The 25,508-nt window shown below is 40.6% G+C and overlaps 1 protein-coding gene across 5 annotated transcripts in view; it reads left to right on the forward strand.

Annotated features, from left to right (window-relative positions):
* Positions 1 to 3,757: 3,757 nt before the first annotated feature.
* APC (APC, WNT signaling pathway regulator) overlaps positions 3,758 to 25,508 on the forward strand; it is a 144,319-nt gene continuing 122,568 nt past the window's right edge. For all 5 annotated transcript variants that reach the window (XM_025387550.1, XM_025387546.1, XM_025387548.1 and 2 more), the window contains exon 1: positions 3,758 to 4,132. Coding sequence is in view for 4 of the 5 variants with exons in the window: in XM_025387546.1 (XP_025243331.1) it covers positions 3,968 to 4,132 (165 nt within the window). In the remaining variant the exon portion in view is untranslated. The remainder of the gene's footprint in view (positions 4,133 to 25,508) is intronic.

A 25,508-nucleotide genomic window follows, 5' to 3' on the forward strand; every position in this document is an offset into this window, starting at 1 on the left:
CCATTCTGTTGAGAGTAGTGGCAGTGATAGTAACTGTATCTATTTTCCAGAGGCAGCAGAGGTATCATCCACTCTGGGTCAAGTGGTATTGGCAGTCTCAGTTTTGGTATTTGCATCCAGCAGTGGCTACAGTGATGGCTTCTTGGGACCAGTTCCAGGCATAATGTCGCATGCTGTTCCTGAAGATCCTGTAGGTGTCAAATATCCTTCTAATAAATTCCTTTTCTGCTAAGGCCCTTCATGGAGTCTCCTTCTCCACCCCAGTCCACAGGATCCTTCCCTTTTTCAGCATCAATAGTGAATAACATCTAAACCACGCACTTGGCACTTGGCCCATACTAGTTATCTTATCACAGGAAAGTGTCTAGTTTTCTCAGCCAGACTGTAAAATTCCCTGTGGCAGGAACCCTGTCTTTACATAATTGTTTCTTAGTATCTGTCAGACCTTGGTCACAGCATCACTGGAGGAATACTTGTTAGTTACTACTGCAGATCTTTGAAGTAGGCAGGGTGGCTATCATTATTCCTGTTTGTACAGATGAGGAAACTGTTGTTCAGTGACTGGCTTGAGGTTGTGCAGCTGGCTTGCTGCCAAACTGGGGCAGTAGCTCAAGCCTTCTCACTGCCTGCCCACATCACTTTCCTCTATTTCAGGCCCTGCCAGATAAAATGGTGTATTAATTTCATAGAGCTGTTATAACAAAGTACCACAGATTGGGTGGCTTAAAACAACAGATATTTAATGACTTAGAGTTCTGAAAGTTATAAATCCAAAGTCAAGGTGTCCACAGGGCCATGTTCCCTTGAAAACCTGTAGGAAAGTCCATGCATGCCTCTTCCTAGCTTCTGATGGTTTGCTGGCAGTCTTTGGCATTCCTTGGCTTGTAGCTGCATAACTCCGATTTGTCTTTGTCCTCATCTGGCATCCTCACGTTCTGTCTCTGTCTTCACATGGTCACCTTCTTAAAGGGACAGTAGTCATGGTCGGTTATCCTACTCTATTGCAGTATGACCTCATTTTATCTTAATTATATCTGCAATAACTTTATTTCAAAATAAGGGTACATTCTTTGGTACTGAAAGTTAGAACTTCAACATACCTTTTTTTGGAGTAGCACAATTCAGTCTCTAACAGATGGTAACCATAAGAGAAGCAAATACCATAGAAACTGAAGACTTTGTCTTGTTTCTAGGATTTATTCCAAGGATTACATTGTAGTGAGGTAGAAGGTGGGGAAGTGTTTTCAAGTATATATTCCTACCTACTACTTGATTTGCACATGGACTGATAGGGTTTGGTTGATGAGCATATGTTATGAGTTCAGTGAATCTCTTCTCTCGTGTAAGGACTAAATGGCCCCCACAAATAAGATGCCAGCCCCATCCTTCCTGGCAGGTCTCCCCAGTCATCCCGAGGCAGCTATCCCATTTAGAGGGGAAATGATGGTGTGTAATTCTGATAAGTCAATGGAAGAAGACGTTGTTGCAGTGAGCCTATAACTCTTTTCCAGAGGGGTCTTTGGGGGTCTAAGGTATCACCTGGGTCCTAGATGGGAGAGCTAGTCCTATCTAGGCACAGTGAGAAGCCTAACCAATGGATGCAGCTAGCATTTAGACTATGTATCCATTTAGATGGTATTTCTTCTTTTCCTTTAATGAAAATGTATGTACGTTATTAATAAAAATAAATACAGAATTAAAAAAAAAATTAAAAGGAAAATGCTAAAATGAGCTCTGCTCTAGTTCAAAAGAAAAGAATGACAATAGTTTCCGGTCAGGCCCTTTGAGGTCCTATACAGGGATAGTAATATGACTGGGACACTTAACTGGGGGTAACTGAAATCTCTAATGAAAGCCTGCTAATGACACAGAATCAAATCACCAAATAAGCCTGTCTCCAAATCCAATTTCTTTAGATGGGAAGGGCATAGACTTTATGGTCAGCACTATCCCTTAATGTGAGACCTTGGGCAAGGGACTTAATCTCTCTGAATTTGCCCATGTATAATAGTGAGGATAATTATCTAGCAGGTTGTGGTGAGGATTTCATATCTAACATAGTTCACAGCACATACAATAGGGATTCCATTAACTTGAAGCCTTCGTTCTCCCCATACTACAAACATACGTAATATAAACTCTGCCCACTGCCCCACCATCACCCACCCTTCTCCATCCCATTTGCTCTCTCCAAGGTTCCTATTTATAAATTAGTTGAGGATACATATAAATAAGAAGTGACTTGCATTTAATTTTAAAAACCAAGTGAAACCAATATAGTACACCACCAACTAGTTAGACTCTGACAAACTTCCACACTTATCAAATCAAAAGACACTGAGCGACAGACCACCCATGCCAGGCATGGTGCTTGGCACTGTGTGTTCATTGATGAACAAAATGTCTTCCCTTTCTTATGGAGTCCGCTGTTTAGTGTGGAGGCAGTGAAGAAACAATAAATAGACCATTTAAAAACATATTGAGTACCATGGAAAAGATGATAAGGTGCAATGATTGAGAATAATAAGGAAGGCAGGGGAAAATTTATTATTCTAGGAAGGATGGCCTTTCTGAGGTGACATTTAAACTGAAACTTGAAAGATAACAAGTTAGACATTTAAAGAACAAGAGGAAGGGTCTTCCAGGTAGTCAAGGGGGCATATACAAAGCAGCAAGGCAGTCAGGAGCTAGAATTGTTTGAAGAGGAGTAGTGGGGGCTAGGGGAGGCAGCGTCAACAACATTCAAGGGCCATTTTGAATAAAATCCAACTTCTTACCAAGACCCGGAGGCCCTACCTGATTTGGCCTCTTACTCCCCCGACCACTTCCCCTTCCCACTGTCCATCCCACCTATTCTTTCTGTCCCTCTTTCATATCAGACTTGCTACCACCTCAGGCTCTGTTCTGTGGTTCCCTCTGCTGAAAGCTTTTGCCTCAGGTCTTCCGATGGCTCCTGGGCCCCTGTGGTAAGTTAAGGTTCAGATTAAACGTCACCTCTGGAGAAAGATCAGTAATCACCGCCTCTCTGTCCATCATCTTTCTGTGTGGTTTGCTCTCTTTCTATTCCTTATCACCATCAAACATTCTTTTGTTTACTGTCTTTTATTGTCTATTCTTTCACACTAGAATGTAAGTTCCATGAGTTTATTGTATTTCTTACTGCTGTAAATCTAGAGCCTGAAACAGTATCTAGTATATATCGGAAACCCAAATGATACTGTTTCATTAATGTTGAATGAAATGAAACTGAAGAGGTAATGTAAGGTAAATAACTTACCACACTGTGTGAGACAAACAAGGATTTCCCGGAAGAGGTGTTTTAAAATTAAAACTACAGGGTGGTAGTGAGAGGTGGTAGGGAAGCAGAGGTCGCAGCTACAAAATAATAACTTGTTCATCTCCGTTTCTCCGCTATCTTATGAGCCCCTGTGGGGCTGGGGCGGAGTTTTATTCATCTTTCCATCATCAGCGTCTAGTACGGGGAGTAGCAAATAGTGAGCATTCGACAGATGTTTGCAGAATAATAACGGACTAGTGTGTGCAGAAGGATCTATTAACTGGGCTGCAGCACAATTCAGAGAAGGACAGTAGGTACGGCAACTGAGACTCGGCTGCCTAGGCAGCAATGGCTCACGGGACAGAATCGCCAAGCAGTGCCCCGCAAGCGGCGCGCAGCACCCATTGCGCCTGCGCATAACAGGCTCTAGTCCCTCGGCTGTGAGAAGCCAGCACCAACTCTCACGCATGCGCAGTGTATTCTTCCCACCTCCCACAAGATGGCGGAGGGCAAGTAGCAAGGGGGCGGGGTGTGGCCGCCGGAAGCCTGGCCGCTGCTGGGGGGGACCTGCGGGCTAAGGTCCGGGAGCAGCGGACCGAGGTTGGCTCGATGCTGTTCCCGGGAACCGTTGTTGGCTGTTGGTGAGGAAGGTGAAGCACGCAGTTGCCTTTTCGGGCCCCAGCGCCCCCTATGTACGCCTCCCTGGGCTCGGGTCCGGTCGCTGCTTTGCCCGTTTCTGTACCACCCTCAACTCTCCGGTTCTGGAGCACCGGCGGCAGCAGGAGCTGCGTCCGGCAGGAGACGAAAAGCCCAGGCGGCGCTCGTACTTCTGGCCACTGGGCGAGCGTCTGGCAGGTGAGTGAGGCTGCAAGCATTGACGTCTCCTCCCCCGGCAAAGCTTCCTCGGCTTTGCCCCGCCGCTGCTCGGGACCCTACGGTGCTCGGCCCGACTCCGTGGCTCTCTTCTCTCCACGTCCCACCCTCTCCCCTCCCCGCACTCCCCATTCAGGCCTCCAGTTGGCCCCTGGCTTTGCAGGTCCTCCATTCTCACGCAGTGGAAGGGGGTCGCGACGCCCGCAGTCCTCCACCTTTCCTGGCTGTTGCTGGAGCTTCGCCTCTGCAAGCGGTGCCCCGTTCGCATTAGGTGGGTGGGTCGTCCGCCCCTCCCATTTTAGTCGCTTCCCCGTCTTCCTCGTTTCGACCCTCTTGCTTCCTCTAAAAGTTTTAAACTCTCTGTCTGGGAAAATACCCGATAGCCCGGCATGTGGAGTTACAAAGAAAGGGCTGTTATCCAAAGGCCAGTGAATTTTGTTCACTTTAATGAGAGAATCAAGTCCCCAGGAGCCTTGGATGGTTTAGGTCGGAGTCTGACTCCTTGACCCTCGGAGTAGAGGAATGGTGCCTGTGTTGGCAAATGATTGTTCATCTAAATCATTCATTTTTTTCGGCTGTAGGAAATCTTTGGCCTCTGAACCTTTGAGGTGGGGGCGTGAGCTTTCTAGATCTAGTGAAAGAATTGGGAAGTGTTATATTCGTTTTAAAAAAGAAGACCTTATGCAGTACATGTAAGACATCACTTAATGGTACAAGCAAGGATAAGTGATTTATTCTTTTATTCAGTGTTAGCTTAAATTGCCCACTGACGTTCTAGAATTCCATGTTGTACAAGCCCTTTGTTTCTATTTAGACAGGACTAAAATGGAGAGAAGCTTTTTAAGTTCAAAACTTCTTAAATTGCTTGTATTCTCGATTGTTGTTACTGCTTAACACTCCTTAGGAGTACCTGATATTTTCCATATAATTTAGACTTGTCAGTCTCAGCTCCCTCCTTTTTTTGTGGAGCAAGGGTAGTCAGAATTACTAGTGTAAAAAACTGTCCTAAATAACGTGGTACCTTGCCAGAGTTGGAAGTGCAAAATGTGGGATCAAAGCGGTAGCGGAGGAAGTTGCCATGGCTAATTTTTCCATCTTTCCCTGGATGCAAGGGTTGGATAATGTGTCAAGAGCCCCAAAACTGTAGAAGTGAGATTAAAAATATAAATGATAGCTTGCTCTTTGAGATTGCTAATGGGTGGACCTTTTTATTAACATTAAATTGAGCAACATCGTTTTCTGGAAGTTATGCTAGTTGTTCTCCAAAGTTATAAGCACAAACTATGCCTGCTGTATTAGAATTGTATGCTAAAAGTTTTTAACGTGTGGGTTATAAATAGCCTGACAGATTTGTTTACTTTTCATTCTGTCTCATAACACATAATCTGTTTTTCCCTTTGCTGTGGACTTTTGACCTATTAATGCAGTTTTAAATTTTAGAGATAGAATTGTTCAGCTTAAAAGAAGGAGGAATATTTTTATGTTTTATTCTTGTATGAGCTAGTTGATTCGTTGCTAGCCTTCACTTTTCTAGAACCAGAGCCTGTGTGTTTTTAGAGCTGGTTGTCTCTGAATTCTCTGCATACAGTTTGAAGGGACCGTAGCAAAGTCGGGGTTTCTGAGCCCCAGTCAGTGGCTTACTGCTTTTGGCAAAATGATTTGAAGCTCTGTATCAAAAAACATCTGACCTCAAACTCTAAAACCTCTGACTTTGGCGGGGTGTGGTGGCTCATGCCTATAATTCCAGCACTTTGGGAGAGGCCAAAGCGGATGCATCGCATGAGTCCAGGAGTTTGAGACCAGCCTAGGCAACATGGTGAAACCTCGTCTGTACAAAAAAAAAAATACAAAAATACAAAAATAAGGCGTGGTGGTGCATGCCTGTGATTCCAGCTACTTGGGAGGCTGAGGCAGGAGGATTGTTCGAGCCCGAGATGTGGAGATTACAGTGAGCCAAGATCATGCTATTGCACTCTAGTCTGGGTGACAGCGAGACCCTGTCTCCAAACAAACAAACCAGCCCTCTCACTCTTCCACTGTTAATGGAATTTGGTATTTTTTCCTTTCTCTCTCACTTTCTCTTTATGAACCTTCTTTGTCTCCTTGTTTGTCCAATCCATTACCCTAGTGCTGATTTCATTTGCCTCCCTTTGTAACCAGGATCCCACGATCATCAGCTTTTACTAAGCTGCTATTGGTGGCCTAGAATGCTTCACTTTCTGTAGACGTACCTTTCCAGTGCCCAATCCTAAATAAGCCTCACTAGCTTTATCAGTTTGACCCCTGAAATTCTGAGGGACATCAGAGACAGCTATATGAGGATATTGGTAAGTTTTTATGCCAGTTGGTGCTCTCTGCTGGGTCTCTAGTGTTGTGTTCCTTTTCTTCTCATTTCCTAAGGTTTTTATAGCAAATAACTTGATCTCTTCCTTTACTGAGAAAAATCTCAACCATCTGAGGTATACTTCCACTTCACTTTTTTCATCTCAATGTCATCTCTTTATTTACATATATCTCAGAGGAAGAAATGACCTTCCTTCTTTTCAAAAGCAACCCCCTCCCTCCAAATGTGTCCATGATTACCCTTTCCCATCTTTCTTTCTCTGGAAACTGTCCATTTTCATTTCCTATCCACCTTCTTCAGCCTCTCCCTCTCTAGTCTACATAGATGCTTGTATCTTCTGCCATATAAGTGTGTATGCTGTTCAACTCTAGGAGGACATTCTAAAGCTTGAGTCTGCTATGCCACTCTATTTCTGTTCTTTTCTTTAAAGACTCATTCTTTCATCCCAGGAAGCTGTTATAGTAGGAAGAACATTGACTTTTGAGCAAGATAGAACTTTTGATCTTGGTTTTTGAAGTCTTTTAAAACCACTTTAGTAGCTGTGTGACTGTGGGTATGTTACTATTCAGATTTCATTCTGTATCTATAAAATATGTTATACTTATCTCACAGGGTGGTAATTGAAGAAATTAACACATGTTAAATGTCCATCCAAGTGTTTGGTACATTGTAGAGTTCTTACTAAATGTTTCTATCCTTTGCACTCCGACTGCCTTTACCATTTCACCACTGAAACTACTGTTTTATAAGTTGTCTGTGACCTCTCAATCACCAAATCCAATGATATTTCCTCTGTCGTCCTTGGTTTCCTTAGACCCAGGAGTTCCCAACCCCCAGGCTGCGGACAGTTATGGGTCCTTGGCTTGTTTGGTGTTAGGAACTGGGCAGCATAGCAGGAGGTGAGCAGCAGGAAAGCAAGCATTACCGCCTGAGGTCCACCTCCTGGCAGATCAGTGGCGGCATTAGTTTCTTATAGGAGCGCCAGCCTTGTTGTGAACCGCACATGCAAGGGGTTTGGTTGCATGTTCTTTATGAGAATCTAATGCCTGATGATCTGAGGTGGAACAGTTTCATCCTGAAACCATGCCCCACCCAACTCCTGTCCCATGGAAAAATTGTCTTCCACAAAACCAGTCCCTGGTGCCACAAAGGTTGAGGACTGCTGCCTTAGATCAGTTGTGAAATATACTGATATACTGTCTTCTATCACACCTCTGCATTCCAGCCTGGGTGACAGAATGAGACTCCGTCTCAAAAAAAAAAAAATATATATATATATATATGTGTGTGTGTGTGTATATATATGTGTGTGTGTGTGTGTATATATATATATATACACACACACACACACACACACACTGGCTTCTGTAGTCATAAAATGATCTAAATTTCTTGGCTTTTCTGCATTATACTTCCTGATTCTCTATTTCTCAGGAAGTTTCTTCACATTTTCCTTATATCAGTTAGCCTGCAAATGAGATTTAAAAATGAAAGATATCTCACACCTGTAATCCCAGCAGTTCTGGGAGGTGGACATGGGAGGATTGCATGAGGGGCGGAGTTCAAGGCTGCAGTGAGCTATGATTGGGCCACTGCACTTCAGTCTGGGTGACAGCGCGAGACCCCATCTCAAAAAAAGAAAAAAACCCGAAGAGATGTTTTGGCTTGTATAATTGGCAAGTACATAGATAGAAGTGGCTTGAAGAGTGCTTTGTCATGTCATCAGGGCTAAGGTCTCATTTATCTGCTGTTCTCTCAACATTGTCCTCCTGTTTGGGCTTTAGGCTTCCCTTCCAATTAAAAAAAAAAAATGGCCACTAGTGATGTTCATATTATAGCCCCTTCATTTATTTCCAAAGGAAGAGAGAAGGCCACTTCTCCTAGCCTTTTCCCAACAATCCTAAGCTCTAGTTTGATTAAACAAACATAGATCATGCTGCCAAACCTGTAACAATATCTTTGTCCAGAGGGATGTAATTATCCTAAGTGGCCTAGTCAGTGGAGTGAATCTTATCTGAAAATGAAGACTGCAACACAATATGGGGAAGGAAGAATGGATCCTGGGGAAGTAACCAGTGTCCTGAAGGTTCCGTATGCTTTTCACTGTGTTCTCTTGGTGATCATATCCTTTATGATATAAACCATCACTTCTGTGGGGCTGTTTCTCGGTTCTGTAACTCCCCACTTCCACTTCCTCCTATATATGTCTATCTTATGTATACTATCATGAGTGTAGCTCATACTAAACTGAGTCAGTTTGATCTCTTCACCAAACCTCACCTAGTGTGTTTATATATGCACATATATGTTTTGTTGTTTGTGAGACTGACGGGGTTTCACTCTTGTCACCCAGACTGGCATGTAGTGGCGTAATCACGGCTCACTGTAGCCTAGACCTCTCAGACTCAAGCAGTTCTCCCATCTCAGCCCTTAGCCTCCTGAGTAACTAGGACTACAGGTGTGTACCACCACACCCAGCCTTTTTTTTTTTTTTTCAAAGAGACCGGGGCTTGCTGTGTTCTCCAGGCTGATGTCAGACTCCTGGGCTCAAGTGATCCACCTGGGATTCTCAAAGTGCTGGGATTACAGGCATGAGCCACTGCACCCAGCAGCATGTGTGTGTTTGTATTCCTCTTCCCCCAATTTCTCTTTTCTAACTACCTTTCTCTCAACCACCCAGTCTTGAAATCTTTGAGAAAACTTGGTTCTTCTCCCACTGTCAATCACGTGTCAGATCTTGAATACATCTTGTTTTGTTAGGCCCCCAAGTTGTATAATACCCAGTTAACATTGATTTAAACAGTATCTCGGGCCAGGCGCTGTGGCTCACGCCTGTAATCCCAGCAATTCGGGAGGCTGAGTCGGGTGGATCACTTGAGGTCAGGAGTTTGAGACCAGCGTGGTTAACATAGTGAAACCCCGTCTCTACTAAAAATACAAAAATTAGCAGGGTGTGGTGGCAGGTGCCTGTAATCCCTGCTACTCAAGAGGCTGAGGCAGGAGAATCACTTGAACTCGGGAGGTGAAGGTTGCAGTGAGCCTGGATTGCGCCACTGCACTCCAGCCTGGGTGACAGAGTGAGACTCCATCTCAAAAAAAAAAAAAAAATACAGTATCTCACATAAAATGTGCAGAAATGGAGTAGTCCATGATTAGTCAATTTAGCTGCACTATGATTTCATCAAGGATTCAGGTGTTTTACATCTTTATGCTGGCTATCCTTAGTGTGCTTAACTTTGGACTCGGACTTTGCCATCATGGTTGCAGATGGCTCTGCTCCAGGCATCACATTCTCACACAGTTACCAAAGACAGGTGGAAGTTTGTCCTCTCATCTCTTAATTAGGCAACTAAACCCTTCACAGAAGCCCTCTTTCCGATGTCCATCCAGGCGTGCCCCTGCCTTAGTTATGAGGAGGGTGGGAAAATAAATATGTGGCTTTTCAGTCTAGGAAGAGGGTAAGCAAATGACTGATTAGAAGGTAACAGATGGTGTCAATTACAGTATTGTATGGAGAAATTTAAATAAATAAGAATTTTCAGATAATAGTGGCAAATTTAAAACACTGTTTACACCAAGAGTTAATATAAGCTGTGCATAGGATTTTGGTGTGGGTTTGTTCTCTGAGACGGAGTCTCATTGGGTCACTCAGGCTGGAGTGCAGTGGCTCGATCTCAGCTCAATGCAACCTTTGCCTCCTGGCTTCAGCGATTCTCCTGCCTCAGCCTCCCAAGTAGCTGGGATTACAGGCGCATGCCACCACACCCAGCTAATTTTTGTATTTTTAGTAGAGACAAGGTTTCATCATGTTGGCCAGGCTGGTCTTGAACTCCTGACCTCAAGTGATCCGCCTGCCTCGGCCTCCCAGAGTGCTGGGATTATGGCCGTTAGCCACTGTGCCGAACCTATACATAGGATTTTGGCTGAACATTTAGATAGTCCTAGGTGACTGGTTAAAAATGAATTTTTATGTAAAATTAGAATATTTCAGTGGTATATCCCAGTTTATTTAAGACTGTGTTAAGTACATTTAAGCATATCTGTTGGAGCTACTGTGAGAAAAGGTATACTGTATGTAACAACTATTGAAATAGAGTTGTGGTTCCCCTTGGGGATGGGAGATGTTTGGAAATACTATATGAGGACATTTTTGGTTGTCACAGTGACTGTGAGGTACTACTCATAATTACTGAGTAGAGGCCATATACACTAAGTGTCCTGTGATGTTTGGAAATGGTCCTACAAAACAGAATTGTGCCTTCAAAAATACCAGTAGTGCCCCTCCACATGTATACACTGAAATTAGCAAATGCTTTGCCTTTTGAAAGAATTCAGAGATTCATCTATATTCTTACATTGCAAGTGACAGAAAACATAAAACTGGCTTAAACAAAATAAGGGACTGAGTAGATCTTCTAGTAAACTTCAGCTAAGGTTTCATCCAGTGGCTCACATGAAAACATCAAGGACTTGATTTCTCTTATTCATTCTCCATTATTCCCCATGATTTGGTTTCATTCTTGGGCTAGCTTATCTTATGGTGGTAAATTACTGCAGTACTTTCAGACTTCATATCCTCATTTCACATATAGTAAAATGAAAAATATTTTGTATTTGATTTTACAAGTATTTATTTAGTATCACCACTTCTGAAACCTTCCCTAAACATCTAACCCTAAAAAGTTTATTAGCTCCTCTGTCATGCTTCAGCTCTACAATCTATATGCCTCTATTATATATCACACTCTATGGGTATTATTTTTCTGTCCCATGCATTACTCTACCTTATCTTAATTATTGTATTCTTAATGTCTAAATGTCTGGGATACTGCCTGGCATAGTAGTGTACAATAACTGTTTATGGAGTTAGTGAATGATTTTGTGCCTAATACAGAAAAGAAGAAACAAGTATATATAAAATAACTATTGAAATAGAGTTGTGGTTCCCCTTGGGGATGGGAGATGTTTGGAAATTTAAGAACGCCTCATTCCTTCATCAGTTATTTTTGAATCCTGAATTATGTACCTTGTACTGCTACCACTAAAGCATGTATATGATGCTCTTGCAATTATTATAGTACAGTATGAATTCATTTGAAAGTGTTACTGAATTCTACTTGTGTTTTTGTCATTTTCTCAACAAAACCAAAACCAATTATTAGTTGAACAAATATTTTTGGGTTTTTTTGTCTGCTGTAGGCAGACAGTGTGGCAACATTGGGTGGGAACAAAACAGAGCCTGTGTTATCTGAGCTTAAATTTTAGTGGGGGACGTAGTCAGTAAATATTATATATGTACACATACACAAACACAAATAACATCAGGTAGTATATAGGCCTTGAAATAGAATAAAATAGGTTCAGGGGACAGGGGATACTACTTTAGTTTGGTAAGGGAAGGGCTTTTTGAGAAGCTCTTTGTGCTAAGAGACCTGAGTGTTCATGAATGAGGTGGCCTGTACCATTCTTGTCAAGATGTGAAATAAAATAAAATGAGGTGCCCATCATTTTTGGTTCTGGAAGAGTTTGTGTATAGTTGGAATGAATTCTTCCTTAAATATTTGTTATAACATGTCAGAGAAACCATCTGGGCTGGGAGTTTTCTTTGTGGAAAGGTTTTTTAAAATTTGATATTTATTTGTACATATTTATGGGGTACATGTGATTTTTTGATACACGCATAAAATATGTAATGATCATGTTGGGGTATTTAGAGTACCTGTCACTTTGAGCATTTATCATTTCTTTCTGTTGGGAAGAAAGGTTTTTAATTATTAATTCAGTGTATTGTTTTTAAGCCTATTCAAGTATTCTATCTTGTGATTATTTTTGTAATTCTTCCCCTAATAATTCTTGTATCTAAAATTTTAAATTTACTGGCATGAATTGTTTTTAATAAAGATTCTCTTTTCATATCTGACGTAGGTTATTTGTACCTTTTCCTTTTCCTTTATTAGTTTCACCAGAGATCAGTAGTCTTTCCAAAGAACCATCAGTAGTCTTTTGAAAGAACTATTTTGAATTTTGCTAGTCTGTTGTATGTTTATTTTCTATTGCGTTAATTTCTGCTCCTTATTTCCTTCCTTCCTACTTTTTGGGATTCTTTTGTGAAGTTCTTTAATTTTCAGCATTTCTTCTTTTTAAATATATTCATAAAGTTAAACATTTCCCTCTAAGCACCATTTTAGCTAGTTCTATTACTAGTTTTGATACGTAGTATTTTTTGGTACATAGTATTTTTATAATTCACTTAAAATGTTTTCAGATTTCTATTACGATTTGTACCTTGACTTTTGGATTATTTGGAAGTATTATATTTTTATTTCTAAACATATGGAGATTTTCTAGTTATTTTATTTGTTTTTAATTTGTAAAATTACTGTGTAATCCAACAACATACTCTGTTTCAAAGGCCTGTTATTTCAGACTTAAAATTTGAGATCCATATATGGCTCAGTATATTGTCTTTTTTTTTTTTCCTCTCCATTTATTGAGTGCAGTTCTCTGTATTTTTTTATTAGGTCGTATTTGTTAATCCTGCATTTCAGATCTTAAGTATCATGAGAGATCTTTTGTTTGTTCATCAGTTACTAAAAGCGTATGTTAGGATACTCCATTATGATTGTGAATTTGAGTGTTTCCTTTGTAGTTCTCTAATATTTTATAAATTTGAGGCTATGCTATTAGATGCATTGAAATGTGTAATAGCTATATCTTCTCAGTGACTCAACATTATCACGTTTTCCTCTTTTATTCTGGTAGTACTTTCACATTAAAGTCTAGTTTGGGATGAATGTAACAGCACTAGCTTTCTCTTTATTATTGTTTGATCTTCTTTTACTAGTTATTTTAGAAATTGCTGTCTTATAAAATCTAATGTTATTCAATACCTTTATCCTTTTCTCAGATAATGCACTTTAATTCTACTTGCAGCCCTCCTCATATAGTTATTTTTGTTTGTTTGTTTCTGTTGTTGTTTTGAGACAGTCTCACTGTGTTGCTCAGGCTGGAGTGCAGTAGTGTGATCTTGGCTCACTGCAACCTCTGCCTCCCAAGTTAAAGCAATTCTCATGCCTCAGCCTCCCGAGTAGCTGGGATTACAGGCACGTGCCACCATGCCTGGCTAGTTTTTTTGTACTTTGAGTAGATATGGGGTTTCACCATCTTGGCTAGGCTGGTCTCGAAGTCCCAGCCTCCCAGAATGCTAGGATTACAGGTGTAAGCCACCATGCCCAGCCACTACTCATACAGTTTTGTTGTGCATTTTAATTCATTCTTACTTTTTCTCTTTCTTCCTCATTATTGTTGTTGTTACTGTTGTTACTGTTGATACTGCCAGTATTTTATTTAAGTTAATGCAGGTCTTTATCATCTTTTTACTTTTCCTATGGTCTTGCATTTAAGATTGCTTTCTTTGATTTTGAAGGATCTGAAACATACCCTTTAGAATTTCCTTTAGTTGGCTTGAAAATGTCTTTAATTTATCTCATTCTTAAAGGATATTTTTGCTAGGTACAGAATTCTAGGTTAGCAGTTACTCTATTTTAGCACATTTAGTAACATTGGTGGTTACTTTATTTCAGCACATTTCATTGTTGTTGAGACCTCAGCTCTTTGTGTCTTACCTTTTAAGATAATATGATTTTGTTTGGCTGCTTTTAAGATTTTTATATTTGGCTTTGGCTTTCTGTTTTACTATGCTGTGATTAGGCATTCTTTGGGCTGTGTGAATATGTGGATTAGTGTCTTATCAGTCCTGGAAATTTCTTAGCCATTATTTTTTCAAATATTGTCTTGCTTCATATTCTCTCTCCTGTAATTTTGGGACTAGTTTAGTATGTTAGACTTTCTTATCCTGTCTCTTACCTTTTTTCTTTTCCTTTTTTTTTTTTTTTTTTTGCTTCTTTTTGACCAAAGGCGTTGTTGTGGATGTTGTTCACCTGTGCCTACTCCGTTATCAACTCATCCAGTAAATACCTAATTTAGGTTATTTTATTTTTTTAGTAATACATTTTTATTTGGTTCTTTTCAAATCTATATCACTTTTTATAGTTTTCAATTTTAAGCAAAAATATTTAAGTGTGGCCTTTATCCCCTTGAATGTAGTAAGTGTAGTTATTTTTCAGTTTGTGTCCGATAATTCCAATGTTGGGAAGTCTCTATGAAGCTGATTCAGTTGTGTTGTAGAAATAAATTGATGTATATAATATAAGATGAAGTTAATATTTCTCTAAAGAAGATTTTCGTTTGCTATCACCAAGTGCCTGGGGGTGTGAGAACATCTTAATCAAATTTCAAATCTTTAATTTTCCTGGGCCACCTAGATGACTTGAAACTGACTTCAGTCCATGGTTTCCTTCTGGTTCCTTTTTTCCTTCTAGGGTGCAGCCATTTAGAGTCTCAGCCCAAAGCCAATGCTGTTTTCACTGCAGTCCTTACCCTTGGTGGGTCTCAGACTCTGACTTTGGTCTCCTGTGCCTGCAGTGCAGGCAACAGACAACAAAGCTCAGCCTCTTTGATGCTTCTTTGTTGGCAAACTCACAAAAAGCAAAAGCTGAGGTCACCTTTCTGGGTTCCGGACTTCTAGTGGATTTGAGCTCGTTTTTCATTCCTCGTTATTTTGGTGGTTATTTGGTGCTTTTAAGATAGTTTTACTATCTTATCTAGCTTTTTAAATTGTCTTTGTAAGGATACTTGGTCTGAATAACCTGGTCTGCTGTTTCTACAAGTGTAAGTCCAAATATTTCTTTGACTAACTTGTTCAGGAAGACTTGAAATTTCTAAATTAGCCATTCCTTTGTGTTAGGGCTCCTTTGATGGTGCAAATGAGATAATTGGAAAAGGTAGACTTTAAGCTATGGTTGCCTTTTAATTCTTTAAAAGTTAGTTAGGTTAGTTCCTAGTACTTTGCAAAGCCCTAAGGGAAGGAGACAGGTTATTTTGTATGACCGGAAAAGCAAAAAAAATACTTGTATGTAAGTAGTGCCTTAGGGTAGGAATTATGTAAGCAAATAGAACGTAATGTGAACATTTTTGAAGTGATGCTGTGTGGAGAATGTACTAAGCTGAGGAGGGACTGCAGACAAATTTTTCTTTTAGTATTTTTGTTAGAAATGGGTTCATTTTCTTTATTTCCTTCTTTCCTTCTTCTTTCTTTTGACAGAGTCTCACTCTGTCGACCAGGCTGGAGTGCAGTGGCATGATCTTGGCTCACTATGATCTCTGCTTCCTAGGTTCAAGCAATTCTCCTGCCTCAGCCCTCCGAGTAGCTGGGATTACAGGTGTGCACCACCGCGCCCGGCTAATTTTCTTTTTTTTGAATTTTTAGTAGAGGTGGGGTTTTACCATGTTGGCCAGGCTTGTCTCGAACTCCTGACCTCAAATGATCCACCCACCTTGGCCTCCCAGAGTGCTGGGTTTACAGGTGTGAGCCACTGCACCCGGCCTCATTTTCAATAATAATAATAATAATAAATATATATATATATATATTTTTTTTTGAGACAGAGTCTCACTCTGTTGCCCAGGTTGGAGTGGCGTGATCTCCACTCACTGCAAGCTCCGTCTCCCTAGGAGACGGAGGTTCAAGCGATTCTCCTGCCTTAGCCTCCTGAGTAGCTGGGACTACAGGTACATGCCATCAAACCTGGCTAATTTTTGTATTTTTAGTAGAGATGGAGTTTCAATATGTTGGCTGGGCTGGTCTTGAACTCCTGAATTCCTGACCTCAGGTGATCCTCCCACCTCGGCCTCCCAAAGTTCTGGGATTACAGGTGTGAGCCACTGTACCTGGCCAATTTTCAATAATAATTCTGACAAATCTATGCCATGTAGGTGTCATGATTTTTATTTTTAATTTAAACTTTTTTTTACATCTCAAGGACAAAATACGAATTTAAAAATCTTACCCACATCTATTTAAAATGTAGGTACAATTTGCATTTGAATTCTGAGATTAAATCTATTAAATATGGGAGCCAAACACATATGTTAGAAATTCTACTAGGCAAACTAAGTTATGGTAGTCTACATAAATTGGCATTCTTCTGTGATGGAGGAATGTTAAAAATTTAGTATAACATACCAATACTTGATTGGTATATTAGTCACATATTTGATATTAGTCACAGCCGTTAATATGAAATGCCATCCATTTCTTTGTGATTAAATTGATGTGTCTGTAAAGAACAAAACCAGCTCTCTTGTATGAAAACCTAGAATTCTTATTTGTTTACTGTTTACTTGATTATTTTTTTCTCTTTGCTAGAAGAAAATACTAAGTTGAAGATTCCTATTATAGTTCCTTTTATTCCCTGCTATGTTAGATTTAAATAGCTTTTTGTTTTAGATTTGCTTGCTTGCCTTTAAAAACCTGAAAGATAAAAGGAGGTGAACAGAGAATTTTAGAACTGGAAGAGACCCTAAATATCATTAAGTCTCTAATGTGCCCTCCTATCCTAACCATCTCCTATTTTAAACATGCAAAAACAGGCCCAAGGAAGATGGCTGACTTAACTTGCCTAAAAATGTGAGGGAATTTCTCTCCATAGCTTTTATATTCTCCATGAAGTAGGTCGTCAGCAAAGAGTGGCATAGGTAGAAAAATAGGTCTGTTACAAATTTGAGGAGACAAAAAAGACACTTAGAGTGTGGGAAGGCAAACTTTCCAGGAAACATAGTAGTCCCGCTAGGCAGTGTTGGATATCCTTTGATGTTTATAGTTGTGAATTTAAAGTGAAACCAGCTAGCCTTGTTAGCTGATTTTCCCCCTTTCCTCTATAATAAGCTGCTCTGGTACAGGCACGTAAAAGTGGAATGGATCAGTTCAGCTAGAGTTGGGATTTTACCAGGTAATAGAGGGCGAGAAGAGTAAGGGGTTTGAGAGTTTGAAAGAGAGTGGTTATTGTTGCATCTAAAGAGAATAGTAAAGATAAAAGTAATGGATGGTGAAAAATGAGAGCATTTTTTATTGGATTGGAGAACACAGTAAGGTAAGAGAATGTTGAATTTGGAGATGGTACAGTGAACTAGAAGGGCAGGATACATTTTAAAGACCGGAAATCTGGGGCTGGGTGCAGTGGCTCATGCCTGTAATCCCAGCACTTTGGGAGGCCAAGGCAGGTGGATCACTTGAGGTCAGGAGTTCAAGAGCAGCCTGACCAACATGATGAACCTCTATCTCTGCTAAAAATACAAAAATTAGTCAGGCATGGTGGCGTGTGCCTGTAATCCCAGCTACTTGAGAGGCTGAGGCAAGAGAATCGCTTGAACCCGGAAGATGGAGATTACGCCACTATACTCCAGCCTTGGTGACAGTGAGACTCCACCTCAAAAAATAAAAATAAAATAAAAAAATAAAGACTGGAAGTTTGATTTTTGAGATTTTTGGTTAAGAATTTAGAGATGATGCAGTTGTTGATGATGACAAGGTCCTCAGTGGATCATGGAAGTGGGTATTTGGAGGTGAAGAAGTTAAGGAACTAATAAGCCAAGTTAGGTGGATAATCCACATAGACTTTGAAGTCACTGAGAGTGATGGTAGGGGTAAGAGTGGAGACGAGTGTTGGAGGCAACAGAGGGTACACAGTTGGGTATCATGTCAGAAGATCTCGGGCGTTTAAGAAAGGAGGAGAAATGGTTTGGAAGTGGTAATTGGATGCAAGGAGCATATTTTTTGCCTCCCGCTAGACCAGGCTTGTCTAATCTTTTGACTTCCCTGGGCCTCACTGGCAAAATAATAGTCTTGGGCCACACATAAAATTACACTAACAACAGCTGATGAGCTTGAAAAAAAAATCGCAGAAAAAAAAAATCTCATAATGTTTTAAGAAAGTTTACGAATTTGTGTTGGGCTGCATTCAAAGCCAGCCTGGGCCATGCAGCCCGGGGGACAAATTTGCTCTAGATCCTTCAGTATCCTATTCCTATCTCCTGGCCTAAGGTACATAGGATGTGAGAGAAAAAAAGACCCACTGTTGAGAAAGCTGCACAGAAAGTGGTGTCATCTGATTTCAACTAAGATAAATAGGTGAAGATGACATTTATTGAAGAGTTTGAAGTTACAGGGGAGTTAGTTGATTAGTTTATTGTACATTCATCTACTGTATTTTAGTACAGTAGTACTAAAGTAATACATGGTTTGGTTTTGTGAGTTACATAAATTTCCATACTATTATGGTAAATATTTTAAACACTGTGTGTTTCAGAAAAACTCTAAACCCTTGTTTTTCCTCTGCTCCTGCACCAACCAGAACAATCATTAACATAGTAAAAGACATCTGTGTCTCATCTGGAGAAATTTACCAATTAAATGAATTAAAAAAAAAAAAAAAAAGACACCCGTGACCAAAGACGTGGGGATTTTTCCCCACACACCAACAGAGGATGCCAGTTGGGTATCCTCCAATTCAGTTCCCACACTGTCTATCCAGAAATATCATCAGATCCCACAGGTTGAGGGCTCAGTCCCCAAGACCACCCCCTCCTTCCCCCCAGTCCCAAGTCCTAGCTTCTGGAGCTTCTGACTGGCTTCAAGTTGGGGTTCCCACTACCCCCTCTTTGGAGTTGATTAGTTTGCTAGAGCATCTCACAGAACTCAGGGAAACACTTGCTTATATTTACTGGTTTATTATAAAGGATATTACTGGGGATGCAGATGAAGAGATGCGCAGAGTGAGGTACAGGGGCAGGGGCGCGGAGCTTCCATGCCTTCTCTGGGTGTACCAACCTCCAGGAACTTCCACATGTTCAGCTATATGGAAGCTGTCTGAACCCTGTCCTCTTGGCTTTTTATGGAGGCCTCATTGCGTAGGTATGATTGACAACCATGTAGAAATGTGACTGGATAAAAAATGCATGATCTAAGCCCAGGAAGGCCTGTCTGTTCTGACTTTTCTTGGCCTCTCTGTGTAGCATTTTTTCTTTGATATGGGGACAGAAGCCTCTTTGGAATTAGGGGTTTTTGACCCAAAACCAGATTAGAGTCATGCCTTGGGCTGGTGAAAGGAGGTCAGGAAAAGGTTAGAGAGATTCTAGAATGTTCCTGAGGACTGAAGTGCCCCAACATTATTTAAAAAAAAAAAAAACAAAACACTGTAATAAGCACTATGGGAATGAAGAGCTGGGAACTGGCCAGGTGCGGTGGCTAACGCCTGTAATCCCAGCACTTTGGGAGGCTGAGGTGGACTGATCACTTGAGCTCAGGAGTTTGAGACCAGCCTGGGCAGCATGGAGAGACCCTGCCTCTACAAAAAATAAAAAAATTAGTTGGGCATGTTGGCACAGCCTTGTGGTCCCAGCTACTCAGAAGGCTGAGATGGGAGAATTGCTTGAGCCTGTGATGCGGAGGTTGCAGTGAGCCAAGACTATGCCACTACACTCTAGCGTGGGGTGACAGAGTCAGACTCCAGACTCCTTCTCAAAAAAAAAAAAATCCAGGAACTGTGGATGAAAACATGTGTATATATATATATTTTGCATTGTGCTAAACCTGTTGTGATATTCAGGTTTTCTTTTGTGGGAGGGGAAAACATGAAGAGAATAGTAGTTAAAAAATTTAAACATCTGTCATGGTCTCATAGGAATAATGTGTTGCCTGGAATGATGATGTCCCAGCCCTGCCCACAAAAAAAATTTAATTGATATGCTTTTTTAACTGCCATTACTACCATGTGTAACATTGAATAATGCTATTTCTAGAGGAAAATGAATTCAAAGTTTGAAACTGGGATGTTAGGAACATTTCATCTCTTTTTGTTGCTCTGATGTAAAAGTTTTCCTCCTTACCTTACCTTTACTGCCCCCACCGCTACTCTTTGCCAAGCAATTACAGTGGGAATTCCCTGCTTCTAAGCTACTGGGAGGGCTCTGATTTTGTGGGGGTCCAGGGTTTAATGATTAGAAATGAGAATAGAATTCAGATGATAAAGCAGAGTTTCAGGAAGTTAGAGGATAAGGAACTATCTGGGGAATAGTCTGATCTTTTACCATCTCCCTTTCCCTAATCCTAAAGCAAGCACAAAATATTTTTAGGGCTTTATGATCTCTTAGTAAAGATGAAAAAATAAATCAGAAGTGAGCAGGCTATCCTATGCTTGTTATTTTTTCCACATGTATTTTTAACAATATATATACTCTTCATCCACTCAACAAATAATTGATTGCTACTAGATACCTGGGACAGTGCTTGTGTAGCTATGAAGAAGAAAAAATTTGTTGTTCAGAAGCTCATAGTCTAATGGAGAGAAATAGATATTAGTCGAGTTGGTACTTTGGGAGCATGGAGAAAAAAGCAGCTGGCTGCTTAGGATAGGTATAGACAGCTTCACAGAATTGGGCCTTGAAGTATGAGAGGTAGTTCATTCATATTCTACAGCTATTTGGGTACCTACTTTGGACCAGGCACAATACTAGAATACATTTGAGAATACAATTACGACATACAAGAGTCTTGTCCTCAAATAGCTTTTAGTAAGAAAGACCAATATGTAGGTGATCCCAAGTATGTGGTAAATGAGATAGCTGGTAAGCACAGGGATCTATGGAAACACTGGGGTGGGGGTAGGGGCAGATCTAACTCTGGCAGGACTTAGGGAAGGCTTTTGGGAGAGGTCATCTAAATTGGGTCCTGTAAAATGAGCCCACATTAGCTAGGTGAAAAAGCAGAGGTAAGAACCTTCCAGTAAATGAAATGGTATAGTGATTTTGTGGTGAGCACACAGAATTCCAAATGGTTGCAGTGTAGCTAGAGTAGGTGAGTGGCAGTGGGTAAGGATGGAGGAGTGTGAAGGGCCAAGGCTATAAAGGACCTTACATATAGTGCTAATGAGCTTAGACTTTTTATCACCATTTGGGTGCTTTGGAAGGTAGAAAATACTAATCTTGAAGGGTCTTTCTAGCCACTGGCAATTACAGATTTTTATTTTATTTTATTTGAGGTGGAGTCGTGCTCTGTCACCCCAGGCTGAAGTGCAGTGGCTTGGTCTTGGCTCACTGCAACCTCTGCCTCCCGGATTCAAGCCTTTCTCATGCCCCAGCCTCCCGAGTTACAGACACGCGCCACCACACCCAGCTAATTTGTATTTTTAGTAGAGACAGAGTTTTACCATGTTGGCCAGGGTGTTCTCACACTCCTGACCTCAGGTGATCCACCTGCCTTGGTCCCCCAAAGTGCTGGGATTATGGGCGTGAGCCACTGCACCCAGCCAGATTATTTTCGGTAAGTATAACTTACAGCAATTTTTTTTTTAAAAGTAGTTCAGGCAATTGCTCAAGATTTAAGCAGTAAGAGAGTGCCACTCAGTTCTGTTCCCCAGAGGAAGAAACTGTTGTTTCTTGATTATTCAAGCAGCATATTCTTAATACCAGAATAGTGTTAGACAAAAACAGTTTCAAAAGGAGAAGGAGGGGCCAGGCATCGGTGGCTCATGCCTGTAATTCCACCATTTTGGGAGGCTGAGGTGGGTGTATCCCTTGAGTCCAGGAGTTTGAAACCAGCCTGGGCAACATGGTGAAACCCTGTCTCTACAAAAACTTTAAAAAAAAAAAAATAGCTGGGCTTGGTGGTGCAGGCCTGTAGTCCCAGCTACTTGGGAGGCTAAGTTGGGAGGATCACCTGAGCCCAGGAGGTTGAGTCTGCAGCAAGGCGTGATCATGCCACTGCATTCCAGCCTGGGCGACGGTGAGACCCTATCTCAAAAATCCCCAAAGCACCACACATCAAAAAAATTCCTTTACTATGGAATTCCCAAGTATTTTGTTGAGAAAATCTAGGTGTTGGAATTAAATAGCAGACTTTCTTCAGAAAAAGATTAGGAAAAAGCCCTTACCATAGTATATGAGGTAGACACTGGTTCAGGATCAAGATCTACTAATAGCCTGTGTCTGTTTGAAATGGGAGAGTTCCCTGACCTGCCTCGCAGGATGTGCAACAGGGGAGTGACTCATCTGTTTGGGCCACCATCCATGCTCAAACCCCTTATGGGAGGGGGAGCACACAGATGGGCAGGTGCAGAAGCCGGGGCAAATGCTCCTGAGATCCAGCCCCATGGCAGCATGCAGGGGTGGGAGCCTGCAGCTCCCGAAGCCCAAGTGGGAGTGTGTTACAGTGAGCCCCTTTAGCCTTGCAGATGGCTTAAGTGTTAACCAGCTCAGTACCCTCCTGGTACCCAGGTCCTTGTCCGGCATCCGGGAAGATTTAGGTTGTACACGGACTTGAAGAATGAATGCATGGGTTTTATTGAGTCGTGGACGTGGCTCTCAGTGGGATGGATGGGGAGCTGGAAGGGGGGTGGAGTGGGAAGATAATCTTCCCCTGGAGTTGGGCTGTCCAGCAGCCAATTTCCTTTCTGACCATCCCCAGCCAAACTCCTCTCAGTGTTCAAACATTCCTTCTCTTCTCTCTGCTGCACCATTTTTGCCATTCTGCTCCTGCATTCATCTCCTTGTGGAGCAGGGGATTTGGGGTTTTTATGGGCACCGGATAAGGGGGCATGGCAGACCAAAAGGCATCTTTTGGGTGCGAAAAAAGGAATGCCTGTTCCTATTTAGGGCTGCAGGTTTCCAAGCTTGGAGTGGGGCCTTTGCTGGAGAACTGCCCTCTTCTACCCAGTATTTCCCTGTCTCCTGTCTGTATCATATTGAGAGGGCATTTGAATGTGAAATGAAATTTTTTCTAATTCTTAAACCTTTCTGATTGTATAAAAGGTGTATGACACTTAAGATAATTCACCTGACCTTGGAGTACTTGGCAGAGAAAGTTTAAAAAGACTTACAAAGTAAATATGAAGTTGTAGTTATAAAACATTGATCTATTTTGAAAAAGGGAATTATGTTTATTAGATTGTCTTGATTTTCTTTTCTCTCTTCTCTCTGAAAACATAATATTAAATATGCATTATGAATGCCTTTATTAGGTGACTCATTCTTCTAATGCTTAAAATGAGTCTATGATATATATTAGATACTATTAAGTTGGTGCGAAAATAATTGCGGTTTTTGCCATTGAAAGTAATGGTAAAAACGCAATTACTGTTGCACCAGCCTACTCTTAGGGGTAGTCAGGTGATCAAGAGGTTTCCAGTTTGATTGAGATAGTTCAGTAATGCTAGATAGATTTTTTTTTTTTTTCATTTTACTTAATGGTAAGTTGGGACCCTTGCAAACACTTATCTTCGGACATTCAGAGGGAAATAATTTTGTAGTCTATACTTTTAAAAAATTCAGCATGTAGCAAGAGGAACGAAAGACATTCAAAAAGGAAGAAAATGGTATAGCATTGGGCAATGCCATGTGCAGTTATTCAATATAATATTTTAAAAGTTTATATTTTCTCATTCAAGGTAAGACTTTGGGAATATTGGTATAAGAACAAAAGTCTTTTGACCCAAGGCTTTGGTTTAAAGTTCTAAATGCCATTACTGTGCCCTGTATTTATGAAAATAAGCACCCAATTTTGTTTTTAACATCAGTATTGAGATTTTTCTTATCAATTATGATGTATTTTAAGGGCTGATTTGTGTGTTATAAACTGATTTATCAGGTAATCTGGGCATTTTAGGACATTTTAAATATTAAATGAATGATCATCTTAATCTTGTTTTCTTGGGAAAAAGGCTTTAAAAAAAACATCCTATGTGCTACTCTTTCTTGAATCCACAGTGCATAAACATTTGGTGCTGTTTTGGTGACCTTGAGTCACTAAGCTCCTCAGTGTTAAAATGGTATCTTTATGAATACAGTTTGTATTGTAAAATTGTACTTTTGGGGGCAGTCTTGTAGCTGTTTTAGGTTTTAAGTAGAGATCAAAGTAAAAAAAAAAAAATTGAACAAGACATACTTAAAAAAATATGCAGGCAAGCATAAAATCTTGTTTTAAACATTTAACTTAAAAAAAATAAATCAGAATTTTCCCCCCCATAGAAAAGGATAGTTTAAAATGAGCGTGTCCAACCCACAGCTTTGAATGCGGCCTAACACAAATTCATAAACTTTCTTAAAACATTATGAGGCTTCTTTGCAATTTTTTTTTAAGCTCATTAGCTGTCGATAGTGTTATTGTGGTTTTTTTGCTGCTGTTGTTGTTTTGAGACAGTCTCTGTTGCTCAGGCTGGAGTGCAGTGTTGCGATCTCAGCTCACTGCAGCCTCCACCTCCTGGGTTGAAGTGATTCTCCTGCCTCAGCCTCCTGAGTAGCTGGGATTACAGGCGCCCACCACCATGCCCGCCTACTGGTTTTTTGTATTTTAGTAGAGATGGGGTTTCACCATGTTGGCTAGGCTGGTCTTGAACTCCTGACCTCAGGTGATCCGCCCGCCTCAGCCTCCCAAAGTGCTGAGAATACAGGCGTGAGCCACCGCGCCCAGCCAGTGTTAGTGTATTTTATGTGTGGCCCAAGACAATTCTTCCAGTGTTGCTCAGGGAAGCCATGATATTGGACATCCCTGGAAAACACTGCATGTCCTGAAATTGGAGTTTTAGCAGATTAGGACATGTTAAGAATTTAGAAAAATAAAGGTCTTACGCACAGTTTTTCTAAATCTTTTGTTAATTGGGTAAAATGGTTGCCAGAGGTGATTGTGTTTTTTTGTTTTATCAATATCATAGAATTTATAAACTTTTTTATGGAGTATATGACTTAAAGGAGTTTTTCTTTTTTTCCTGCAATCATATTTTCCAGTTGAAAAAGCCTTTGGCCATTAAATTTAGCTATAAATTAGTAATAGTGTGCATATGATTTCTGATTATTTTTCCTCTTGAGTCAGAACTAGAAACTGGTCCTGTAATATTTGTGGATCTTTTTCTAATTATATATCCCTTTTTATTTGAAATACTTAGTATTTTCATTGCCTCTATGGTGAATTCTGAGTTTTTTAACTTAACACACAATATTGAAATCTCTGCCCTGAAAAATTCCTAAACATCCTTGAAGTCTAGTTCTGTTACTACTTTCTCTCTGAAATCTTTTTTGATTACCTAGCTGGAAACTATCTAATCTTCCATTCTTTAACAATACATT

The sequence above is a fragment of the Theropithecus gelada genome, chromosome 6 (genome assembly GCF_003255815.1).
Source record: "Theropithecus gelada isolate Dixy chromosome 6, Tgel_1.0, whole genome shotgun sequence".
Lineage (NCBI taxonomy): Eukaryota > Metazoa > Chordata > Mammalia > Primates > Cercopithecidae > Theropithecus > Theropithecus gelada.